At 43.8% G+C, this 19689-nt stretch overlaps 1 protein-coding gene across 3 annotated transcripts in view; it reads right to left on the bottom strand.

Moving 5' to 3' along the window:
• Window positions 1-252: 252 nt before the first annotated feature.
• garnl3 (GTPase activating Rap/RanGAP domain like 3) overlaps window positions 253-19689 on the bottom strand; it is a 393291-nt gene continuing 373854 nt past the window's right edge. For all 3 annotated transcript variants that reach the window (XM_069906232.1, XM_069906154.1, XM_069906300.1), the window contains 6 exons: window positions 18243-18350; window positions 17343-17461; window positions 14797-14935; window positions 5454-5663; window positions 4687-4807; window positions 253-934 (listed from right to left, as the gene is read on the bottom strand). In XM_069906232.1, coding sequence (XP_069762333.1) covers window positions 775-934; window positions 4687-4807; window positions 5454-5663; window positions 14797-14935; window positions 17343-17461; window positions 18243-18350 — 857 coding nt within the window. In that variant the 3' untranslated portion in view covers window positions 253-774. The remainder of the gene's footprint in view (window positions 935-4686; window positions 4808-5453; window positions 5664-14796; window positions 14936-17342; window positions 17462-18242; window positions 18351-19689) is intronic.

The following is a 19689-nucleotide window of genomic DNA, read 5'->3' as shown; positions in this document are numbered from 1 at the left end:
CACAAAGACATCCCCTGAGGCTCACCTCAGGAAGAAATACACGAAGAGGAGACAGAAAATGTTTGTCAATTCCAATTTCCATTCACTTTAACAAAAATATTCACTTATCAGATTAACTGAACTTTATTTTAATTTGTAAAGAAAAAGACTTTTTAAATCATTTAATATTCATTTCATATTAATTAACAGATTTATAATCTACTTTCACAACAGTGCTCAGCAGCACTGAAAATAGATATTTTGTAGGTATGAATTCAGTTTTTTGAGGCAACATTTGAAACACAATACATTTACAGTTGTAACTTGGCATAGAACCAATGGCAATACAATATTTTAAGACAGTTGGTGTGTTTTTTTCCCATCACAGAAGTCCAGGAACAGTGTTGACAGTACATATTCATTGAGTACAAAAAAAACACTGCTAAGAGGTCAAGGGTCAAAGGTCAGAACCAAACATCAGGCCAACTAAACAAAATGTACAAATCTCAGCCCATTCAACGAGATAAATACGCGGTAATAAATAATAACCTCAATCGCCTGCAAAAATATTCCAAAACCTTTAGTGGAGGCTGTAATTAACTGTGTGGAATTCACGTTAAATTAGGAGAACAGAGGTCGCCGGTCTTTTGGAAGTCAACAGCGATGATGGATTTGAGAGGACATGCATTATACATTTTGGTGAGGGTGCAATTCTTACGGATTCATCAGTGTGGGTTGGGACAGGAAGAAGGGATCTTTCCTTAAAAAATAGAGGGAACAAAAGTCTGCAGGTTATCATTTCAGGTCCAAAACCTCATCATCGAAAGAAGTGTTCAGATGAAATAAACTGCTGGGTAGCGGGCTCTCCACCTTGGTTGCTGTCGTATCTGGGTCAGAGCTGGTGGATAAATGGTGCTGGGTTTCCGATTCAGTATCCATGACCTCTGTCAGAATCCTGCAAGAGAAAAACAAAAGCAGAAGAGTTCCTTATCCCAGCTTCAGATAGATAAATATTCACAGTTACAGTTAGTGCAAGGAAAAGATCTGTGGTCGTCCCAGAGTAGTTGGTAATTAGGGTTAGAGTATTCTGGGAGAAGTTCAAGAACCTGATAGCTGTTGGAAATAATCTGCCCTGGAACCTGGAGATGCTGAACTTCTGTATCTTCCGGAGATAGCAGTAAGTGGAGGTTGTGACCATGTGAGGTCTTTTGTAATGTTGATGCCTTCTTGAGGCAGTGTCTCGTGTCTTCAATGGATGAGAGGTCATTGTCCGTGAGGAAACTGGAGCACAGGGAGAAACCCTAACAGTGCCAGGATGAATGTGCAAACTCGACATAGGCAGTCCCAGATGTCAGGATCAAACCCAAGTCGCTCGAACTGTGAGGCAGCGGCTCTATTAGCTGTGTCACTTCTGTGCTCTTGCACGGGAGTAAAAAAGGAGTTGAGTTAGCAACACAGGGCACAAAAACTGAACCTGGACCCCATATGAATTGACTGGCCAGACTTAAAGGAAAATGAGTTGGTTTTATTTCACTTTAATTAACATTAATGTTTACATTAAAATTCATCAGTTGGATATAGCTTCAAATTGATTTATTACTTTCTATTATCTCATTATTAAAATGTCTCAAGATTTTCAACTCTTCTTTTGATTCCTTTTATGTTTAATAATGTTTATTTTGACATTTGAATAAAAAGGATAAAGGATTGTTTTTTGGGTTCTGTTTTGTTGACTTTTGACCAATTGAAAGTTAAGAATATACCAAACTCTACATCACCTTTGTTGACCTCACCAAAGCCTTCGACACCGTGAGCAGGAAAGGGCTTTGGCAAATACTAGAGCGCATCGGATGTCCCCCAAAGTTCCTCAACATGATTATCCAACTGCACGAAAACCAACAAGGTCGGGTCAGATACAGCAATGAGCTCTCTGAACCCTTCTCCATTAACAATGGCGTGAAGCAAGGCTGTGTTCTCGCACCAACCCTCTTTTCAATCTTCTTCAGCATGATGCTGAACCAAGCCATGAAAGACCCCAACAATGAAGACGCTGTTTACATCCAGTACCGCACGGATGGCAGTCTCTTCAATCTGAAGCGCCTGCAAGCTCACACCAAGACACAAGAGAAACTTGTCCGTGAACTACTCTTTGCAGATGATGCCGCTTTAGTTGCCCATACAGAGCCAGCTCTTCAGCGCTTGACGTCCTGCTTTGCGGAAACTGCCAAAATGTTTGGCCTGGAAGTCAGCCTGAAGAAAACTGAGGTCCTCCATCAGCCAGCTCCCCACCATGACTACCAGGCCCCCCACATCTCCATCGGGCACACAAAACTCAAAACGGTCAACCAGTTTACCTATCTCGGCTGCACCATTTCATCAGATGCAAGGATCGACAATGAGATAGACAACAGACTCGCCAAGGCAAATAGCGCCTTTGGAAGACTACACAAAAGAGTCTGGAAAAACAACCAACTGAAAAACCTCACAAAGATAAGCGTATACAGAGCCGTTGTCATACCCACACTCCTGTTCGGCTCCGAATCATGGGTCCTCTACCGGCACCACCTACGGCTCCTAGAACGCTTCCACCAGCGTTGTCTCCGCTCCATCCTCAACATCCATTGGAGCGCTTACACCCCTAACGTCGAAGTACTCGAGATGGCAGAGGTCGACAGCATCGAGTCCACGCTGCTGAAGATCCAGCTGCGCTGGATGGGTCACGTCTCCAGAATGGAGGACCATCGCCTTCCCAAGATCCTGTTATATGGCGAGCTCTCCACTGGCCACCGTGACAGAGGTGCACCAAAGAAAAGGTACAAGGACTGCCTAAAGAAATCTCTTGGTGCCTGCCACATTGACCACCGCCAGTGGGCTGATAACGCCTCAAACCGTGCATCTTGGCGCCTCACAGTTTGGCGGGCAGCAACCTCCTTTGAAGAAGACCGCAGAGCCCACCTCACTGACAAAAGGCAAAGGAGGAAAAACCCAACACCCAACCCCAACCAACCAATTTTCCCTTGCAACCGCTGCAATCGTGTCTGCCTGTCCCGCATCGGACTTGTCAGCCACAAACGAGCCTGCAGCTGACGTGGACTTTTTACCCCCTCCATAAATCTTCGTCCGCGAAGCCAAGCCAAAGAAGAAGATACCAAATAATATTTTTTCTTATTATCAGCTTAAATCATATTTAAAATGAAAGTTAGGGATGAATTTTAGATTACCTGAACAAAGTCAATTTGAATATTTAATAACTGATATGTTTATTAAAAGATTTATTATTTTATGTATATAAAATTGCAAGACTATGCAGAAAAAGGATCTATTTAAATCTAAATTGAGATGGGAAAGAGATTTAAATATACAAATTCAAGAAGTGTGGTCAAAACTATGTCATGAAAGTATAACTAATTAATGTCAGTTACCAAATGGAACAATTAAATTTTTTACATCACTTATATAAATTACGTGGAATTAATTCAAATTGCTCTGAACAATGTTTGAGATGTAATAAGGAAGTAGGAACTTTTTTACATTCAGTTTGGCGATGTGAAAATGTAGAAAAATATTGGGAAGACATAAGTATTTTATTTGGGATGAGTTATGAAGGTGCAAAGTTTTGAAAGCTCCCAAAATGTTTTCATTAGGAGATATTTCTGATTTGAAGTTAGACACTTATCAGAAAGAAGTTTTTAAGTGTAGCACTAAAAAATGAATAGCTGTAACGTGGGAATTAGACAATAATGTGGGGTTGAATAGATGGCAAATGGAATTACAAAATTGTTTTCCATTAGAGAAAATAATGTTTAATTTACAGAATCAACCAGAAAATTTTGATAAGATTTGGAAACCTTATGTGGATTTTATTGCTATGACTTCATCTACTGAGTTCACCACTCCCGCTCCAGCTCACCCGAGTTAATTTAAGGTTCAAGATCATTATTTCAATTTGAAATTTAATTAATCAAGAGGTTATATGATTATCAGCCAAATTTTCTTTTTTTTCTTCTATCATTCCTACTTTTTTGGGGAGGGTGTGGGATGAAAATATGAATTTATGTATTCTTTTTACATTTTTTAAATTATTTTTTAAGATAAGGATAAATACCATACTTGTATTGATGCAAATTAAAAATTAAAAATTAAAATTACAAAAAAAAAATTTTCAACTCTTCCTAACTGTCACAATGGCTGGAGATGTTTGGAAGCAGGCTGCAGGTCCACGGGACAGCAAAAAATGTCACACCCCCGCCAGCCAAGTGTGCTCACTGCCCACACCAGCTATTGGCACAGTCATGTTGGCGAGCTGTGCACGTGAGAGGTGTAGAAAGCACCCTGGTGTGATCCACCCCAAATTCTCTGTGGAAATCAACACAAAGCCCAATGGAACCCACCACTGCCCAACTGGGACGTTCAGTCCAGGGTTGGGTTCTGTTCCCATTGAACCTTCTGGTTCAGGTCAGTTCTTTGCCCAGGCCATTTGCTCGGTATATCCACCGACATTCCTCCATTCCAATCAACAGTAGTCGCTCCATCCTCAAACAGGTGTTACAGGTTTTGAGTCATGGTTGGATGGTACGTGGGAGACGCTGTAAGTGCTCAGGTTCGGTATGTACTTGATCAGGATGGCTCAGGTGGGCTTAGAAGTGGAAATCTCCACGGTACCCTAATTCCCTGCCATGTTAAAGGCTGCAGCTGGTACTTGTTCACCTGTCACTGCTCGTTGATCTCACAGCACCTCTCCTCTGCTGTTCCTCGATTCCTTTCCGGGACCATTTTTTCTGTTTTGGAGCACCGTCAGGTTTGGTTGTGGCTGAGTCTGTGGTCAGACCTGCAATGACAGAGTGTACAATGTTTATCCATGACCTCTGGCACTACAGTTTTGATACACGTGACAATAAAATTGACCTGCAGCTCAATATTAGCACACGAAGATGAAAATGTAAGGAACAGAACACCTTCTTAGTGAAACAGAGCAGGAATTCAAAGGGTAACTGCACCAATGAATGCTGTATGTATGAGGCACTGCCAACAAAAAGTTCCAATGGGGTCATGAAATGGGCAGTTGGCGTAGTGGTTAGTACAACGCATTCACAACGCCAGCAATCTGGACCAAGATTCAAATCCCGTGCTGCCTGTAAGGAGTTTGTATGTTCTCCCTGTGTCTGTGTGGGTTTTCCCGGGGGCTCCGGTTTCCTCCCACCATTCAAAAATGTACTGGGAGGGGTGTAGGTTAATTGGGTGTAAATTGGGCTGCACGGACTCATGGGCTGGAATGGCCTGTTACCGTTCTGTCTGTCTAAATTTAAATTTTAAAATAGGGAATAAACAAACACCCTTTCATTTTAACTACTTTGACAAGTCTAAAGATCATGTGGACCAATACAATGTCAAAATGTTACTTAATTGGTCTTTGCTATCAAGAAGGTCAACTCCAGTGTGCTCTTCAAAACAAAGTTAAAATGAATCATCCTTACCCAGCAACTCTTTGCGTGTTCTACATGCAATCTCCTTGATCTCCATGCGGGACAGTGAGAGCGAATGGGTTACTGGCATCGACGTAATGGCATTTGACGTGGGTGTGGTGATGACCTTGGCAACCAGAGGTGACTTCAGTGGCCGCTCAATGCTCCTTCCAACAAGGTTGCTGAGAGGAATCTTGTAAATGTGTTTCCACTGAATTTCCCCTTAAATAGAACACAATAGTATTGCCAGCAGTAGTGCAGCACAAGCTGGTGAGACCCATTGATCCTGAGGACCATGGGACGTACTCAACATAATCCCAAAATGAATCATGGTCAAATCCTCATCTGCCTCAGAATGTGCTCAATTGGATCAGATAATGGACCATATCCATTGGAGTAAAAATCAGATCACAAACCTTCATATTCAAGGAAAGCTTCTTTCTTGCTGCTATCAGGCTCTTAAATGGACTTCTCATTGATTTAAAAAACTGCCAATGCACTGTGTCTTTACTGTATTCTTCTCTACGCTCAGTTTCTGCAACACTATACCCTGCACCCTGCCCTTCCATTTTATTGTTGATCTACCTGCTGCCGAATTTATCTATGGTCTGACTTAATGGATAACAGGCAAAGCTATTCGTTGAATCTTGGAACATTGTTCAGTTCAAAACTTTTATTATTCATGATTAAAACTTAAAGTACACTAATCCAATTGGCAAAAAATATGCAGCCTAATTTTAAATTACAGGAATTAAACTGCTTTATCAGAGACAGGTAAGACAAACCTCAGTTGTGTGCTGCACCAAGACCTGGCTAACAGCGAACACACCGGACACCACTATCCATCCAGACATGATCACCATTCGTAGACTGGATCGGAACTTAGATTCTGGTAAAGGGAGAGGGGGCGGTGTGTGCTTTTTCATTAATACTGGGTGGTGCATGGACATTGGGGTTATGTCAATCTCCTGATCTACAGCCTTGGAACAAATCTCAATTAAATGCAGACCCTTCTATCTACCTCGAAAATTCTGATCAGTGATTCTCACCGGAATTTATATCCCTCCTGATGCCGATTATAAACAGGCACTTGTGGAGCTGCATGATGTGGTCAGTAAACGGTAGACGGCCCAGCCTGATGCACCACAAATCTTAGTCAGCAACTTTAACTAGGCCTGCACCAATAAAATCCTGCTCAACTACCACCAGCATGTAACCTGTGCTGGAGGTCCCAGCACACTCGATCACTCCTACACCAAGATAGGAAAGGCTTTCCATTCTTTCCCGAGAGAGTATTTTGGTAAGTCGGATCTCCTGGCTGTGCTCCTTCTGCCTTCATAGACAGCCTATAAAGTGAGGCTTCAGAAATCAGAACAGCTAAAAGTTGGTCGGAGTAAGGCTGAAGAACAGTTATAAGACTTCCTTGAGTCAATGGATTGGGTGGTGTTCAAGGACTCAGCCGAGGATCTGAATGATTACACCAGGGCTGTCAAAGACATCAAAGCAGTTGTGGATGAGTGTGTCACCACCAGATCGTTCAGGGTTTTCCACAACCAGAAGCCCTGAATGAACAATGAAATCTGGAACCTACTGAGAGCCAGACCACAGGCATTTAAGTCAGGAGATTCAGATCAATGCAGAAGGAGAAGGTATGTCTTGCTAATAGACATCTCCTGCGTGAGTTGGAGTTTTCAGATGAAAATGGAAATAACAAAGGATACCTGATAGTTGTGCAGGGTCTAAATGACATACCCTGCTAGAAACCCAAATCCAGTGCAGTAGGACACAACAAAGTTTCTCCCCCAGATAAACTCAATAAACCTTCTAGGCCTGATTTGACCATAAGAACAAGAAAGAACCACCACTGCACATTCCCACGTCCCCTGATGATCCTCTCCTCTTCATAACCCAGGATGATGTGTGGGCTGCCTTCAGGAGAGTGAATCAAAGGAAAGCATCTGGTCCAGATGGAGTAGCCAGCCAAAGTATTAAAAATCTGTGCTGACCAACTTTTCAATATATTCATGGATATCTTCAAAATCCCACTCTGGCACGGCTTGGAACCCAATTGTTTCAAACAGGCGACTTACACACTGGTGCCCCAGAAGATTGTGATAATCTATGTTAATGACTATCAACCAGTAGCACTTACATCAACAGTGATGAAGTGTTTTGAAGGGCTGGTGTTGAAGCAGATCAGCTCCTTTTGAGTGGGAACATGAATCTGTTCCAATTCACCTATTGTAGAAACAGGTCTACAGCAGATGCCATCTTACTGGCTCTACACATAGCCCTCGAACTTGGACAGCAAGGATGCTCTTTATTGACTGCAGTTTGACATTTAACACCATCATCCCCTCAAAATTGATCAGCAAACTCCAAGACCTGGGACCCAACACACTACTGTGTGACTGGATCCTGGATTTGCTCACCTCCAGACCACAACCAGTGAGGACTGTTAAGAGGATCTCCTCCACAATCTCTATCAGTAATGGTGCACCACAGGGCTGTATTCTTAGACCCTGCTCTACTCACTTTACACCTATGACTGTGTGCTTTGGTACAATGACATAATATACAAATTCGCAGATGATACCACAGTAGTGGGTTTTATAAAAAGAGGTAACGAGGCAGCATACAGGAAGGTGATTTAAAACTTAGCTGAATGGTGAACCAACAACCACCTTGCACTCAATGTCACCAAAATTAAGGAGCTGATTGTTGACTTTGAGAAAGCTAGAGGTATACAATCCAGTGATCATTGGGGGATCAGGGATGGAGAAGGTGAGCAAATTTAAATTCTTGTAAGTCACTAAATCAGAGGATCTTTCCTGGACCTAACGAAGAAAGCACATCAGCACCTCTACTTCCTCAGGAATTTGTGTAGGTTTGGTATGACATTGGAAACCCTGGCATATTTCTACAGTGCGTTGACTGGCTGCATCACGGTCTGGTATGGGGACACCAATACCCTCGAGTGTAAAGCCCTGCAAAAGGTAGTGGACACACCCCAGGGCATCATAGGTAAAACCCTTCCCATCATCAAGAACATCTACAGGGAACACTGCCGTCAGAGAGCAGCAGTAACCATCAAGTTTTATACCACCCAGCACATGCTCTGTTCTTGCCCCTATTATCAGGAAAGAGGTGCAGGTGTCATAAGACTCACATGACCAGGTTCAAGAACAGTTGCTCCCCCTCCACCTCAGACTCCTCAACAACAAACTCAATCAGGGACTCATTTAAGGACTCTTACTTTCACACTTTATTGATTTTTTTCCTCTGTATTGCACAGTCAGTTTATTTACATTTCTTTATTTATTTACACGTGTACTTTGAGTCCGTTTTTTTCCTCGCACTGGAAATTCTGCCTGGCCTACATGAAAATGAATTTCAGAGTGTCATGTATGTTCTCTGACAATAAATCTGAATCTAATCTAAAGGTTCTCTTTCAGCTCTAAGACCACTTGGGATTGTGTTGTATTATTCATCAAAGCTGGGCGGATGGAGCTTAATCTATAAAATGCAGAGCTGCCTCAGTGTGCAACCTGAAATCTCATGCTCCTCTTTCCCTTCCTTCCCTTATTGTTCCTCTGTGAGCACCAGATGATTCCCCCACAGCTCTGTGTCCATCCTTGAATCATTCTTCTAGGTGATTCCAACTTTCTTTGTCTTTGCAACTGTTGTAACAGAGATGGAGCCTCTCACTCAGAGAGACTCCATGTCCCTAGGACTATGGTTCTTGAGAGGGACTGGTAGCAGCCAGAAATTTGGACCAGCCACAGGGGTAAACAATTTTGGATTCCCTCAGAATCACCTGAAGATAGAAGGTTGAGAATGGGACACAGTTGGGGAAAGAGGTCCAGCAATACTGGAATTAGGTGATGCTTCAGCAGATACACTCAGCGCTTGGACCATTTATGCCATTCTCAACCTTTTTGGCCCCCTAAAACTTTGCGCAAATTTTATGGGCCTCCTTCCCTGTGAAGCAGCCGTGAAGGATCTATAAGCATTTGGAGAATGTCCAATGTCATACCAAACCTATACAAATTCCTGAGGAAGTAAAGGTGCTGATGTGCTTTCTTCATTAGGTCCAGGAAAGATCCTCTGATTTAGTGATTTACAAGAATTTAAATTTGCTCACCTTCTCCATCCATGATCCCCCAATGATCACTGGATTGTATACCTCTGGCTTTCTCAAAGTCAACAATCAGCTCCTTAATTTTGGTGACATTGAGTACAAGGTGGTTGTTGGTGCCCCATTCAGCTAAGTTTTCAATCATCCTCCTGTACACTGCTTCGTTACCTCTTTTTATAAAACCCACTACTGTGGTATCATCAGCGAATTTGAATATTGTGTCATTGTACCAAAGCACACAGTTATAGGTGTAAAATGAGAAGAGCAGGGGCTAAGAATACAGCCCTGTGGTGCTCCGGTACTGGTAGTAGAGGTGCTGATGTGCTTTCGTCATTAGGTCCAGAAAAGATCCTCTGATTTAGTGACTTACAAGAATTTAAATTTGCTCACCTTCTCCATCCCTGATCCCCCAATGATCACTGGTTTCTTTTGTACTTCTCTCCGAGTGACTACATAATTTTTTTTAATGATTTCAGTCCGCGCACACCCCCACCCCCCCCACTTGAAATTGTGCTGTGGCCCCATTGAGAATGACTGTAGGAGATTACACTATTAATCTTAGACCAGAAATGTTGGGGTGGGATGGTGTGCATTGTTCAGACAGTTTTCAACCCTTTCCTTTGTGATTAATTGCATAGATTCACTGTAAATAATGCAGCTCTTCTTCATTACCACACCTGAGATGCGATGCATGTCAGAATTGGGCAGTTTCCTTAAAGTTACAACATGTCTCGGCTGCACCATTTCATCAGATGCAAGGATCGACAATGAGATAGACAACAGACTCGCCAAGGCAAATAGCGCCTTTGGAAGACTACACAAAAGAGTCTGGAAAAACAACCAACTGAAAAACCTCACAAAGATAAGTGTATACAGAGCCGTTGTCATACCCACACTCCTGTTCGGCTCCGAATCATGGGTCATCTACCGGCACCACCTACGGCTCCTAGAACGCTTCCACCAGCGTTGTCTCCGCTCCATCCTCAACATCCATTGGAGCGCTTACACCCCTAACGTCGAAGTACTCGAGATGGCAGAGGTCGACAGCATCGAGTCCACGCTGCTGAAGATCCAGCTGCGCTGGATGGGTCACGTCTCCAGAATGGAGGACCATCGCCTTCCCAAGATCCTGTTATATGGCGAGCTCTCCACTGGCCACCGTGACAGAGGTGCACCAAAGAAAAGGTACAAGGACTGCCTAAAGAAATCTCTTGGTGCCTGCCACATTGACCACCGCCAGTGGGCTGATAACGCCTCAAACCGTGCATCTTGGCGCCTCACAGTTTGGCGGGCAGCAACCTCCTTTGAAGAAGACCGCAGAGCCCACCTCACGAACAAAAGGCAAAGGAGGAAAAACCCAAAACCCAACCCCAACCAACCAATTTTCCCTTGCAACCGCTGCAATCGTGTCTGCCTGTCCCGCATCGGACTTGTCAGCCACAAACGAGCCTGCAGCTGACGTGGACTTTTTACCCCCTCCATAAATCTTCGTCCACGAAGCCAAGCCAAAAAAAAAGAAGACAACATGCTGTATTCACGTAGCATAACAATAACATAAAATGGCAACATAAAAGGCATGACGGTGCATAGGAGGCTTCCAATCCAATATCATCCATTCCAAAGTATTAGCAAATCTAATACAATGGCCTCTAGGTTACAGATCACCTGACATACTATGAATTGGCTATGCAAATTCTCCTATATATTTTTAAAACATTTTTCAAGGTAGTAAAAATAATGTTTTGTGGCATTCATTAATGACTGGATACAGTATGTTTTCCACCAATTTAATTTTGGGTAGTGTTTGGGCCTCAATCTTTGCCCCAGGATAGAGGGGTTTAAAACTAGAGCTCATAGTTTTAAGGTGAGAGAAAATAGGTTTAAAGGGGACCTGAGGGGTACCTATTTCACATAGGATGGCTGGTATTTGGAATGAGCTTCCATTGGATGCTGTGGAGGGAGGTGCTATTATATGATATTTAAGAGAGATTTAAATTGAAACTTCGATAGGTATGTTTAGAGGGAGATGGCCAAGTGGCAGATATCTTGGTGGGGGAGCATTTGGTGAAAGTGACCTCAACTCTCTGAGCTTTAGCATAGCTATGGAAAATTATAAAAACAGACCAAATGGGAAAGTGCTTAATTGGGGAAGGGCTAATTACAAAGGGTTGAGGCAGGAACTAGCGAGAATAAATTGGAAAAAAAATGTTCAAGAGTGAAAACACAGAACTAATGTGGAAGAAGTTTAGGGACTACTTGTGTTGGGTTCAGGATATGTTTGTCCCACTGGGACAAGGAAAAGGGAACCGTGGCTGACGAAACAGGTGAGGCAACTGGTCAAGAGGAAGAAGGAAGCATATATTAGATATAGGAAGAAGGAAACGGGAAGGGCTCATGAGAAGAATATGGTAGCCAGGAAGGACCTTCAGAAAGGACTTAGTAGAGCTCGAAGGGGGCATGAGAACGCTTTGGCATGTAGAATTAAGGAGAACCCCAAGGTGCTCTATGCGTATGTAAAGAACAGAATGATGAAGAGAATAAAGGTGGGGCCCCTAAAAGATAAAGGAGGCAATGTGTCTGGAGATGGAGGAGGTTGGGGAGATCCTAAATGAATACTTTGCTTCAATCTTTACAAGAGAAAAGGACCTTGATCAAAGTGAGGTCAGAATAGAACAGGCCTGTGGATAATGTGAAGATTAAGGAAGAGGTGTTGGATCTTCTTAAAAATATTAAGATTGATAAGTTCCCCGGTGCCGGATGCGATATACCCCAGGCTGCTGTGTGAAGTGAGAGAAGAGATAGCTAGGGCAGGAGCTATGATCTTTGAGTTCTCTTGAGCCACAGAGGAGGTGCCGAAGGATTGGAGAATGGCATATGTGGTCCCCTTGTTTAAAAAAGGTAATAGGGAGAATTTTAGGAATTATAGACCAGGGAGTCTTACAACAGTGGTGTGCAAACTATTGGAGAGAATTCTTAATGATAGGATCTATAAGCATTTGGAGAAGTCCAGTCTACTCAAGGATAGTCAGCATGGCTTTGTGAAGGGAAGGTTGTGCCTCACGAGCCTAAGAGGTAACAAAAGAAATTGATGAGGGTAGGGCGGTAGATGTATTGTATGTGGATTTTAGCAAGGCATTTGACAAGGTCCCCCATGAGAGACTCATCCAGAAAGTCATGAGACACAGGATCAGTGGAACCTTGGCTGTGTGGATAAAAAATGAGCTTGCAGGAAGAAAGCAAAGAGTAGTAGTGGAAGAAAAGTATTCTGCCTAGAGGTCAGTCACTAGTCGAGTACCGCAAGGGTCTGTTCTGTGATTTTTATAAACGACCTGGATGAAGAAACAGAAGGATGGGTGAGTATGTTTGTGGATGACAGGAAGTTTGGAGGAGTTGTGGATGGAGCTGAAGGTTGTCAAAGATTACAAGAGGATACACCAGTGGTTTTCAACCTTTTTCTGTTTTAATTGAGAACCACCGGAATATAGGCAGGATGCAGAGATGGGCAGAAAAGTAGCAGATGGAGTTCAATCCAGATAAGTGTGAGATGATGCATTTTGGAAGGAGAAACCAAAAGTCTGAGTACAGAGTTAATGGTCGGTTACTTAAGAGTGTGGATGAGCAGAGGGACCTTGGGGTTAATATCCATAGATTCCTCAAGGATGCCACATAGGTTGATAGGATAGTTAAGAAGGCCTATGGGTTGCTGGGCTTCATTAATAGGAGGATTGAGTTCAGGAATAGAGAGGTTATGTTGCAACTCTACAACTCTCTGCTGAGACCAGACTTAGAATATTGTATTCAGTTCTGGTCACCTCATTATAGGAAGGATGTGTAAGCCATTGAGAGGGTACGGAAGAGATTTACCAGGATGTTGCTTGGTAAACAAATCTTATGAGGCAAGATTAGCAGAGCTGGGACTTTTCTACTGGGAGAATAGAAAAGACTTAATAGTGGTCTACAAGATTATGAGAGGTATAGATAAGGTGTTCAGCCAGCACTATTTTCCAAGGGCAGGATCAGCAAACACCAATGGCATATGTACAAAGTGAAGGGAAGGAAGTTAGGGGAGACCTCAGGGGTAAGGGATTTTGTGCAGAGAGTTGTGGGTGTCTGGAATGCCTTGCCAGAGATGGTGGTGGAGGCTGAAACATTAGGGGTGCATTTAAAAGACTCTTAGGCAGCCATATGGTTGAAGGAAAAGAGGAGGGTTATGGCGTAGGGAGGGTTTAGTACTGTTTTTTAGGTATATATGGGTCGGCACAACATTGAGGACTGAAGGGCCTGTGCTGTGCTATAGTATTCTATGAGATGCAGGCAAATGGGACTAGCTTGCTTAAACAGCTTGGCTGGCATAGACAATTTGGGGTGAAGGGCTTGAGTCTGTGTTATAAAACTCTGAGAAAATGTTATCCTTGAGAAAAGAATATTCTTACAAAGGCAAATTGGTTAAATATTTTAAAATAGAGAATGTGCAAGGATGGAGGGAACATGCAAGACAGTGGAACTTAGTAGGAGGCAGAGGAGAATGAATCTAATAGCAGACATTCTCCATCAACTGTTGGACCAAGCAGACATTCATCAAGCCTGGACACAAAACTAAGGCCAGGTTCCATGAGCCCAAATCTCTTAGGAGTGTTCTGACAATCCTAGGCACTCAGTTAAGTAAGTGGATTATCTCTTCAATGTCCTGACTCTAAATCAGGAGCCTGATGTCTGTTGGTAAAAGACCTTCTCAAGTTGATAAGAAACGACCACAGAGGGGCCACAGAAATACACAAAGACTGGACTACTAATCTGTCAGACACAGGGTTTATGGTTCTCCATCAGTTAAGCTGTGCAGTAAACACCACACTACCTCATGGACCATTTTGGGCACCAACATCTGCCCCAATCTCTCACCATCAACACTTGGACTTTACCAAGGGGATTAATTCCAACTCCACTATATTGTCCATCCACAACCCCCTCAAGTTTCGAGTCATTCATCCCAGCAGCTTCTCTGTCCAGCAGCAAGGCTGCCTCACAACGAATCTGAGAGTCATGCTGTCCCGAACATTCATTCCTTCATCACACCTGGCCTCTAGCTCATTTTCCAGCTCGATGTCCACCCTCCCCTGGCTGCTATCTCTGAGGGAGTCCATCATGAGACAGAGAAGTACAATTTAATAATGTGTTCTCTATTGAGCGCTCAGACTTCCAGGAGAGAGACATGCTTACCTTCACCTTGAGACGCGGGAATGGCGGGCATCTCCTGACCCGTGGGTGTTTGGGGAGAACTCTGTGAGCTTGCCTCCCTAGAGCTGCCACAGGAAGCTGCATTCATCGATGCGGCAGCTGACGTAAAGTAGATGTCTGACTGGAAGGAGAGAGGAGAGGCAACAGTCAGCTCCTTGAGGGCAATAGGGGTTGTAGTGGAAACAGACTGACTTGATCCTAGGCTTCAGCTGATGGAGTATCCTTGACTTAGCAGTTCCAACAGAGCATGAGGTCACCTAATTCATCACAGGTTTTCAGAATCTGTAGTAATTCATTTTATTTGTATATTACATTGTCCAGTAATTTTACATTTAAACTTTATTTACAGTACAGCACAATAAGTTGATGCCACCCAATTACACCCAAATTAACCTACAACCTCAAATGTTTTAGAGGGTGGAAGGAAACTGGAGCATCTGGGGAAAACCCACACAGATCATGGGGCGAACTGGGATGCAGTGCTGCGGGAGTGCATGGGAGCATCGCTCCTGCACCTCTGTAAAACAGCGAGGGATTTAAACCACTGCAGTGGGGATTGAAGAGCGGCTGCAGCGGTCGTGTATAAAACATGGCAGGGATTTCAGGGAAGCAGGTGATGAGGTGGGGGTGGTGAGTGTTATGGGAAAGCGCACGTGCGAGTCATGTGCGTATGACATCAGATACACCGAGTTTCGTTCTCCGGGGAGTTTGGCGTCATTTCCAGCTCCTCTGACAGAAGCACGTGCTCGGCACTGGGAAAAAGAAAAGGAAGAAAATAAAGAGGAAAACAACAAAAAAGTGAGGAGCAGGAACAGTAAAGTGTGAGAGAGAGAATGTGAGAAGAGCCAGGGCCGGGAGAGCGAGGGGTGAGGGTGCTGTGGGGCAAGTTAAGCCAGGGCCGCATGGGCCAGGAGAGCCGGGGGGCTTGGGTAGGTTAAGCCAGGGTCGCATGAGCCGGGAGAGCGGGGGCTCAGGGAAGCTCGGGGTGGGGGGAGTCGGGGAAACCAAAGGTGGGACAGCAATAGTTCATTAGACATTCTTTTTTCATACTTGTTTACTTGGTTCCAATTTAGGTGGCTAAAGGTCCAAAAAAATTATTTGCTTTATTTCTGATAAGTAGGTAATTAATTTTAAAACATGATGGCCGTCTATTTATTTGTTGATAATTATAAGTTATGATAATGAGTGAGTGCGACCATGTGATACTTTGTCATATTATTAAATTATACAACACTCTCAATTATATAACACCAAATACAACATGGCGGCTACCAAGGGCAGTTCTCACAAGACCTTCTTATCACCGTTTTTGGTGAGCTCCTGCGTCGCTGATGCTGTAATAGTGCCATGCTAACTGTTATGTTAACCATGCCAGGAGAAATAATTTCCAATTGTAATCTTGAGTAACAAGACACATTTATACAACATCTTTAATGGAGGAAAATGTCTCACAGGACACTATCACACAAAGTCTGATGCCCTATAAGGAGATATAAGCAAACCAATAGGTTTTAAGGAATATCTTAGAGATGGAAAGATTTAAGGAGGGAATTCCTGAGCTCAGGAGCATGCCAGGTGAAGACACAGCCAACAATTTGGAGCAACAAAATTCAGACAGATGCTGCAGAGAGCAGAAGTTCAGAAGGTTTTGGGGTTGAAGGAGATTACAGTGAGAGATAGTGAGTAAAGCAAGGGTGAAAGGGTTAAAACCAAGGTGGTGTTTAAGTGGGAGCCAGAGTATGGTCAATGAGCACCATGGGAGTGCAGCAGAATCTTGGATGACCTTGAACCTAGAGAAGATAGAATGAGAGATGGTGGGCAGGAGATGGAATCCAACGATTAAGTCCAGATGGGGATCGCTCCTGCGTCTACAAACCAAGTGCAGCAGATCGACTTTGTATGTAAAAACACAATTCTGGAAAAACTCAGCAGCAAGTCAAACAATATACTTTATGTAGCAAAGATAAAGATACATGACCAACATTTCAGACTTGAGACATGGTTTGATCCTGTTCCAATTTGTCCTGGAGAAGTCAAGTTTCTGTTGGCTGTGGCTGGGTAAGTTGGTTGGGTTCTGATTGGTCACAGTGGGGCCAGGACTTATTTAATTTTACACAGCACCATTGGTGCACAAGCAGCTGATGAGTGGGCCACTGTTTTGCTTTATGGGTAATCTTATAGTGTGGAAAAATATTTCCCAGCTCTGACTCCTAAATGCAATGAGCACAAAATGCAAATTCTCATTTACCCTCCAAATTACACAAGCATTCTCCAACAAATATATTGCGGTTTATACAGCACTCAACCACCCATGTGTGCTCACAGACACATAAATGAACAAAGTGCGCACACATACACACACACACACCTTTGGCAACTGCATTTGTAAATATATTTGCATAATTCTGTGAAACGTGTTGAGAATTAATTAAAGATTTTCCACTCTTGCAGATAATGCATTTCCCAACATTTCTGATGAGCCAGACACAAAGTAATTCAATGATACAGTCTGCAGCAGAGCCTCATACCTGAGATGCTGTGAGATGGAGTTCCAGCATTACAGCAGTGTGGACAAGGTTTCCATTTACTACCAACCGTATCTCAATGGAATCCGTGGTGAAGGCCAAGATGTAAGGAAATGCACACACTGTGGGAAAGAGAGGCCATCAATGACATTTCCCAAGTATCCCCCTGCATCAGTGTTCACTGCAACCTAGCACTCTCCATTTGATTGAAGTGACAAGGTGGAGAAGGAGAGTTAGAGTGCTGGGGCAAGGTTCATAGAGAGGAGTAACTTCCTCTGTAACCCCAGGACGGTGGGAGCAGATGCTTGTTCAGTTCTCACTGGAATTAGATGTCAGCGGAGTACACTCTGAAAGACAGCAATAATCCCTAAAAGGCAGTGTAGATGTTGGTCTGCGTGTGCGCAATTGCACAGATAGGTGTCAGTGAAGCAGGTTGTCCAGAGTGAGCAGGGTTTCCACACTGAGTAGGCTTTCCTGTGGGGTTTGTTGGAGGGGTCTGTGCATTGCATGGAGGGAGGGGTGTTGCCATAATGGGCTGAGGAACAGGGCATTATGAATGTCCTGCAGTCATTAGCACAGCGGAGTTGGTCAGTGTCCCTCAGAGGTTATACATCCCACGCCCCGGGCATGGAGACATCAGGGCTGTACATATCCTCCTGTGTGCTGTGCACTCCAATCCCAAGTAGTGACAGGGTTCACGCTGCCCCAAATTCAACTGGAAGGTGAAAGCACTTCAAATGGAGAACAAGTTTCGACTGAAGGTCTAATTCCTTTGTCACTCCCATGCATCAACCAATTAAATTAAATTTCTTAGGCCCAAAAAATGTTATAATTGTGTGAGAATCTTTACAGAGTCTCCAGTAATAGTACTAACACAGCTCCTGTGTGGAAAAGTGTTCCTACCTATCGAGTTGGGAACCTGGTTCCAGCTGAAATGGAAGTCAGAAGCTGGGGGCTGCATCAACGGAGAGCCGCCATTGAAGGGACACACCTTCTTGTAGTAGCAAACATCTGCAAGGCAACAAGTGCTCAGCATCACCCCATCAGTCACTTGAATGAGAGACATCTTCACACTGCATCGACTAAACCTTGTCCTGGATGAGCAGAGGAAAATGTGAACACCACCGCCTGTAGGTCCTTCCACACTGCCAGTCTGTCTTTCTACACCACCTGTAGGTCCTTCCACTCTTGCCTGTAGGGAGCTTCCACACTGCCTGCAGGTCCTTCCACATTGCCTACAGGGACCTTCCACACCACCTGTAAGGACCTTCGACACTGCTTGTAGGGATCTTCCACACTCCCTGCAGGACCATCCACACTGCCTGTAGGGACCTTCGACACTGCTTGTAGGTATTTCACACCTGCCTGCTGGACCTTCCACACTGCCTGTAGGTCCTCCTACTTCATCCATACAGACCCTCTATACTGCCTGTAGATCCTTCTACACTGCCTGTAGAGACCCTCCATACTGCCTGTAGGCCCTCCCCCTGCCTGTATGAACCCTCCACAACGCCTGTAGGGGCCTTCCCCACCACCTGTAGAGACCCTTCACATTGCCAGTAGAGACCTTCCACACCAGGTACTATCCTCACCTAGAAACATTCCTTTGTCATCAATGGGTCTAAATGCTGGTGCACACTATTCTCAAGAGCCCACTATTGAAGGACCACAGTGATGCAAGAAAGAGGTTTGACATCACCAACTCAAGGCCTCGGCAGCAACACCTGCATCCCATAACTTAAATAAATCAATTGCAGGCTAGTGTGTTGACCTGAGTGACCTAAATCCCCTCTCTGGCCAGTGAAAAAGAAGGATTTTACTTACCGTATCTTGTTTGTAACATTCCTTTAGCTGTCATTGGTTTCAAGTTAATTATGGACAAGGATAGGTCTGGTCCTCGAGTTGAGATTCTAACTTGGGGAAAGGCCAATTTTGTGGAAATGAGAAAGGATCGAGGAAGAGTGGATTGGGATGTTGTTGTCTGGCAAGGATGTGTTCAGTAAGTAGAAGGCTTTCAAAGGCAAAATATTGAGAGTGCAGAGTTTGCATGTTCCTGTCAGGATTAAAGACAAAGTTAACAGGCAGAGGGAACCTTGGTTTCCAAGGGTAATTTGTGATCTGGTTAAGAGGGTATATAACAGGAATAGGCAACAAGGAGAAATTGAGGCATAAGAAGATTATAGAAAATGTAAGAGAATACTCAAGAAGCAAATGAGGAAGGCAAAAAGAAGACAAGAGGTCACTTGGAAGATAATGTGAAGGTAAACCTGAAGGGCTTCTACAAGAATGTTAAGAGAAAACGGATAGTAAGGGACAAAATTGGTCCCCAAGAAGACCAGAGTCATCATCT

Source organism: Narcine bancroftii, chromosome 1 (genome assembly GCF_036971445.1).
Source record: "Narcine bancroftii isolate sNarBan1 chromosome 1, sNarBan1.hap1, whole genome shotgun sequence".
NCBI lineage: Eukaryota > Metazoa > Chordata > Chondrichthyes > Torpediniformes > Narcinidae > Narcine > Narcine bancroftii.
This window is presented reverse-complemented; position numbering and strand designations above follow the sequence as displayed.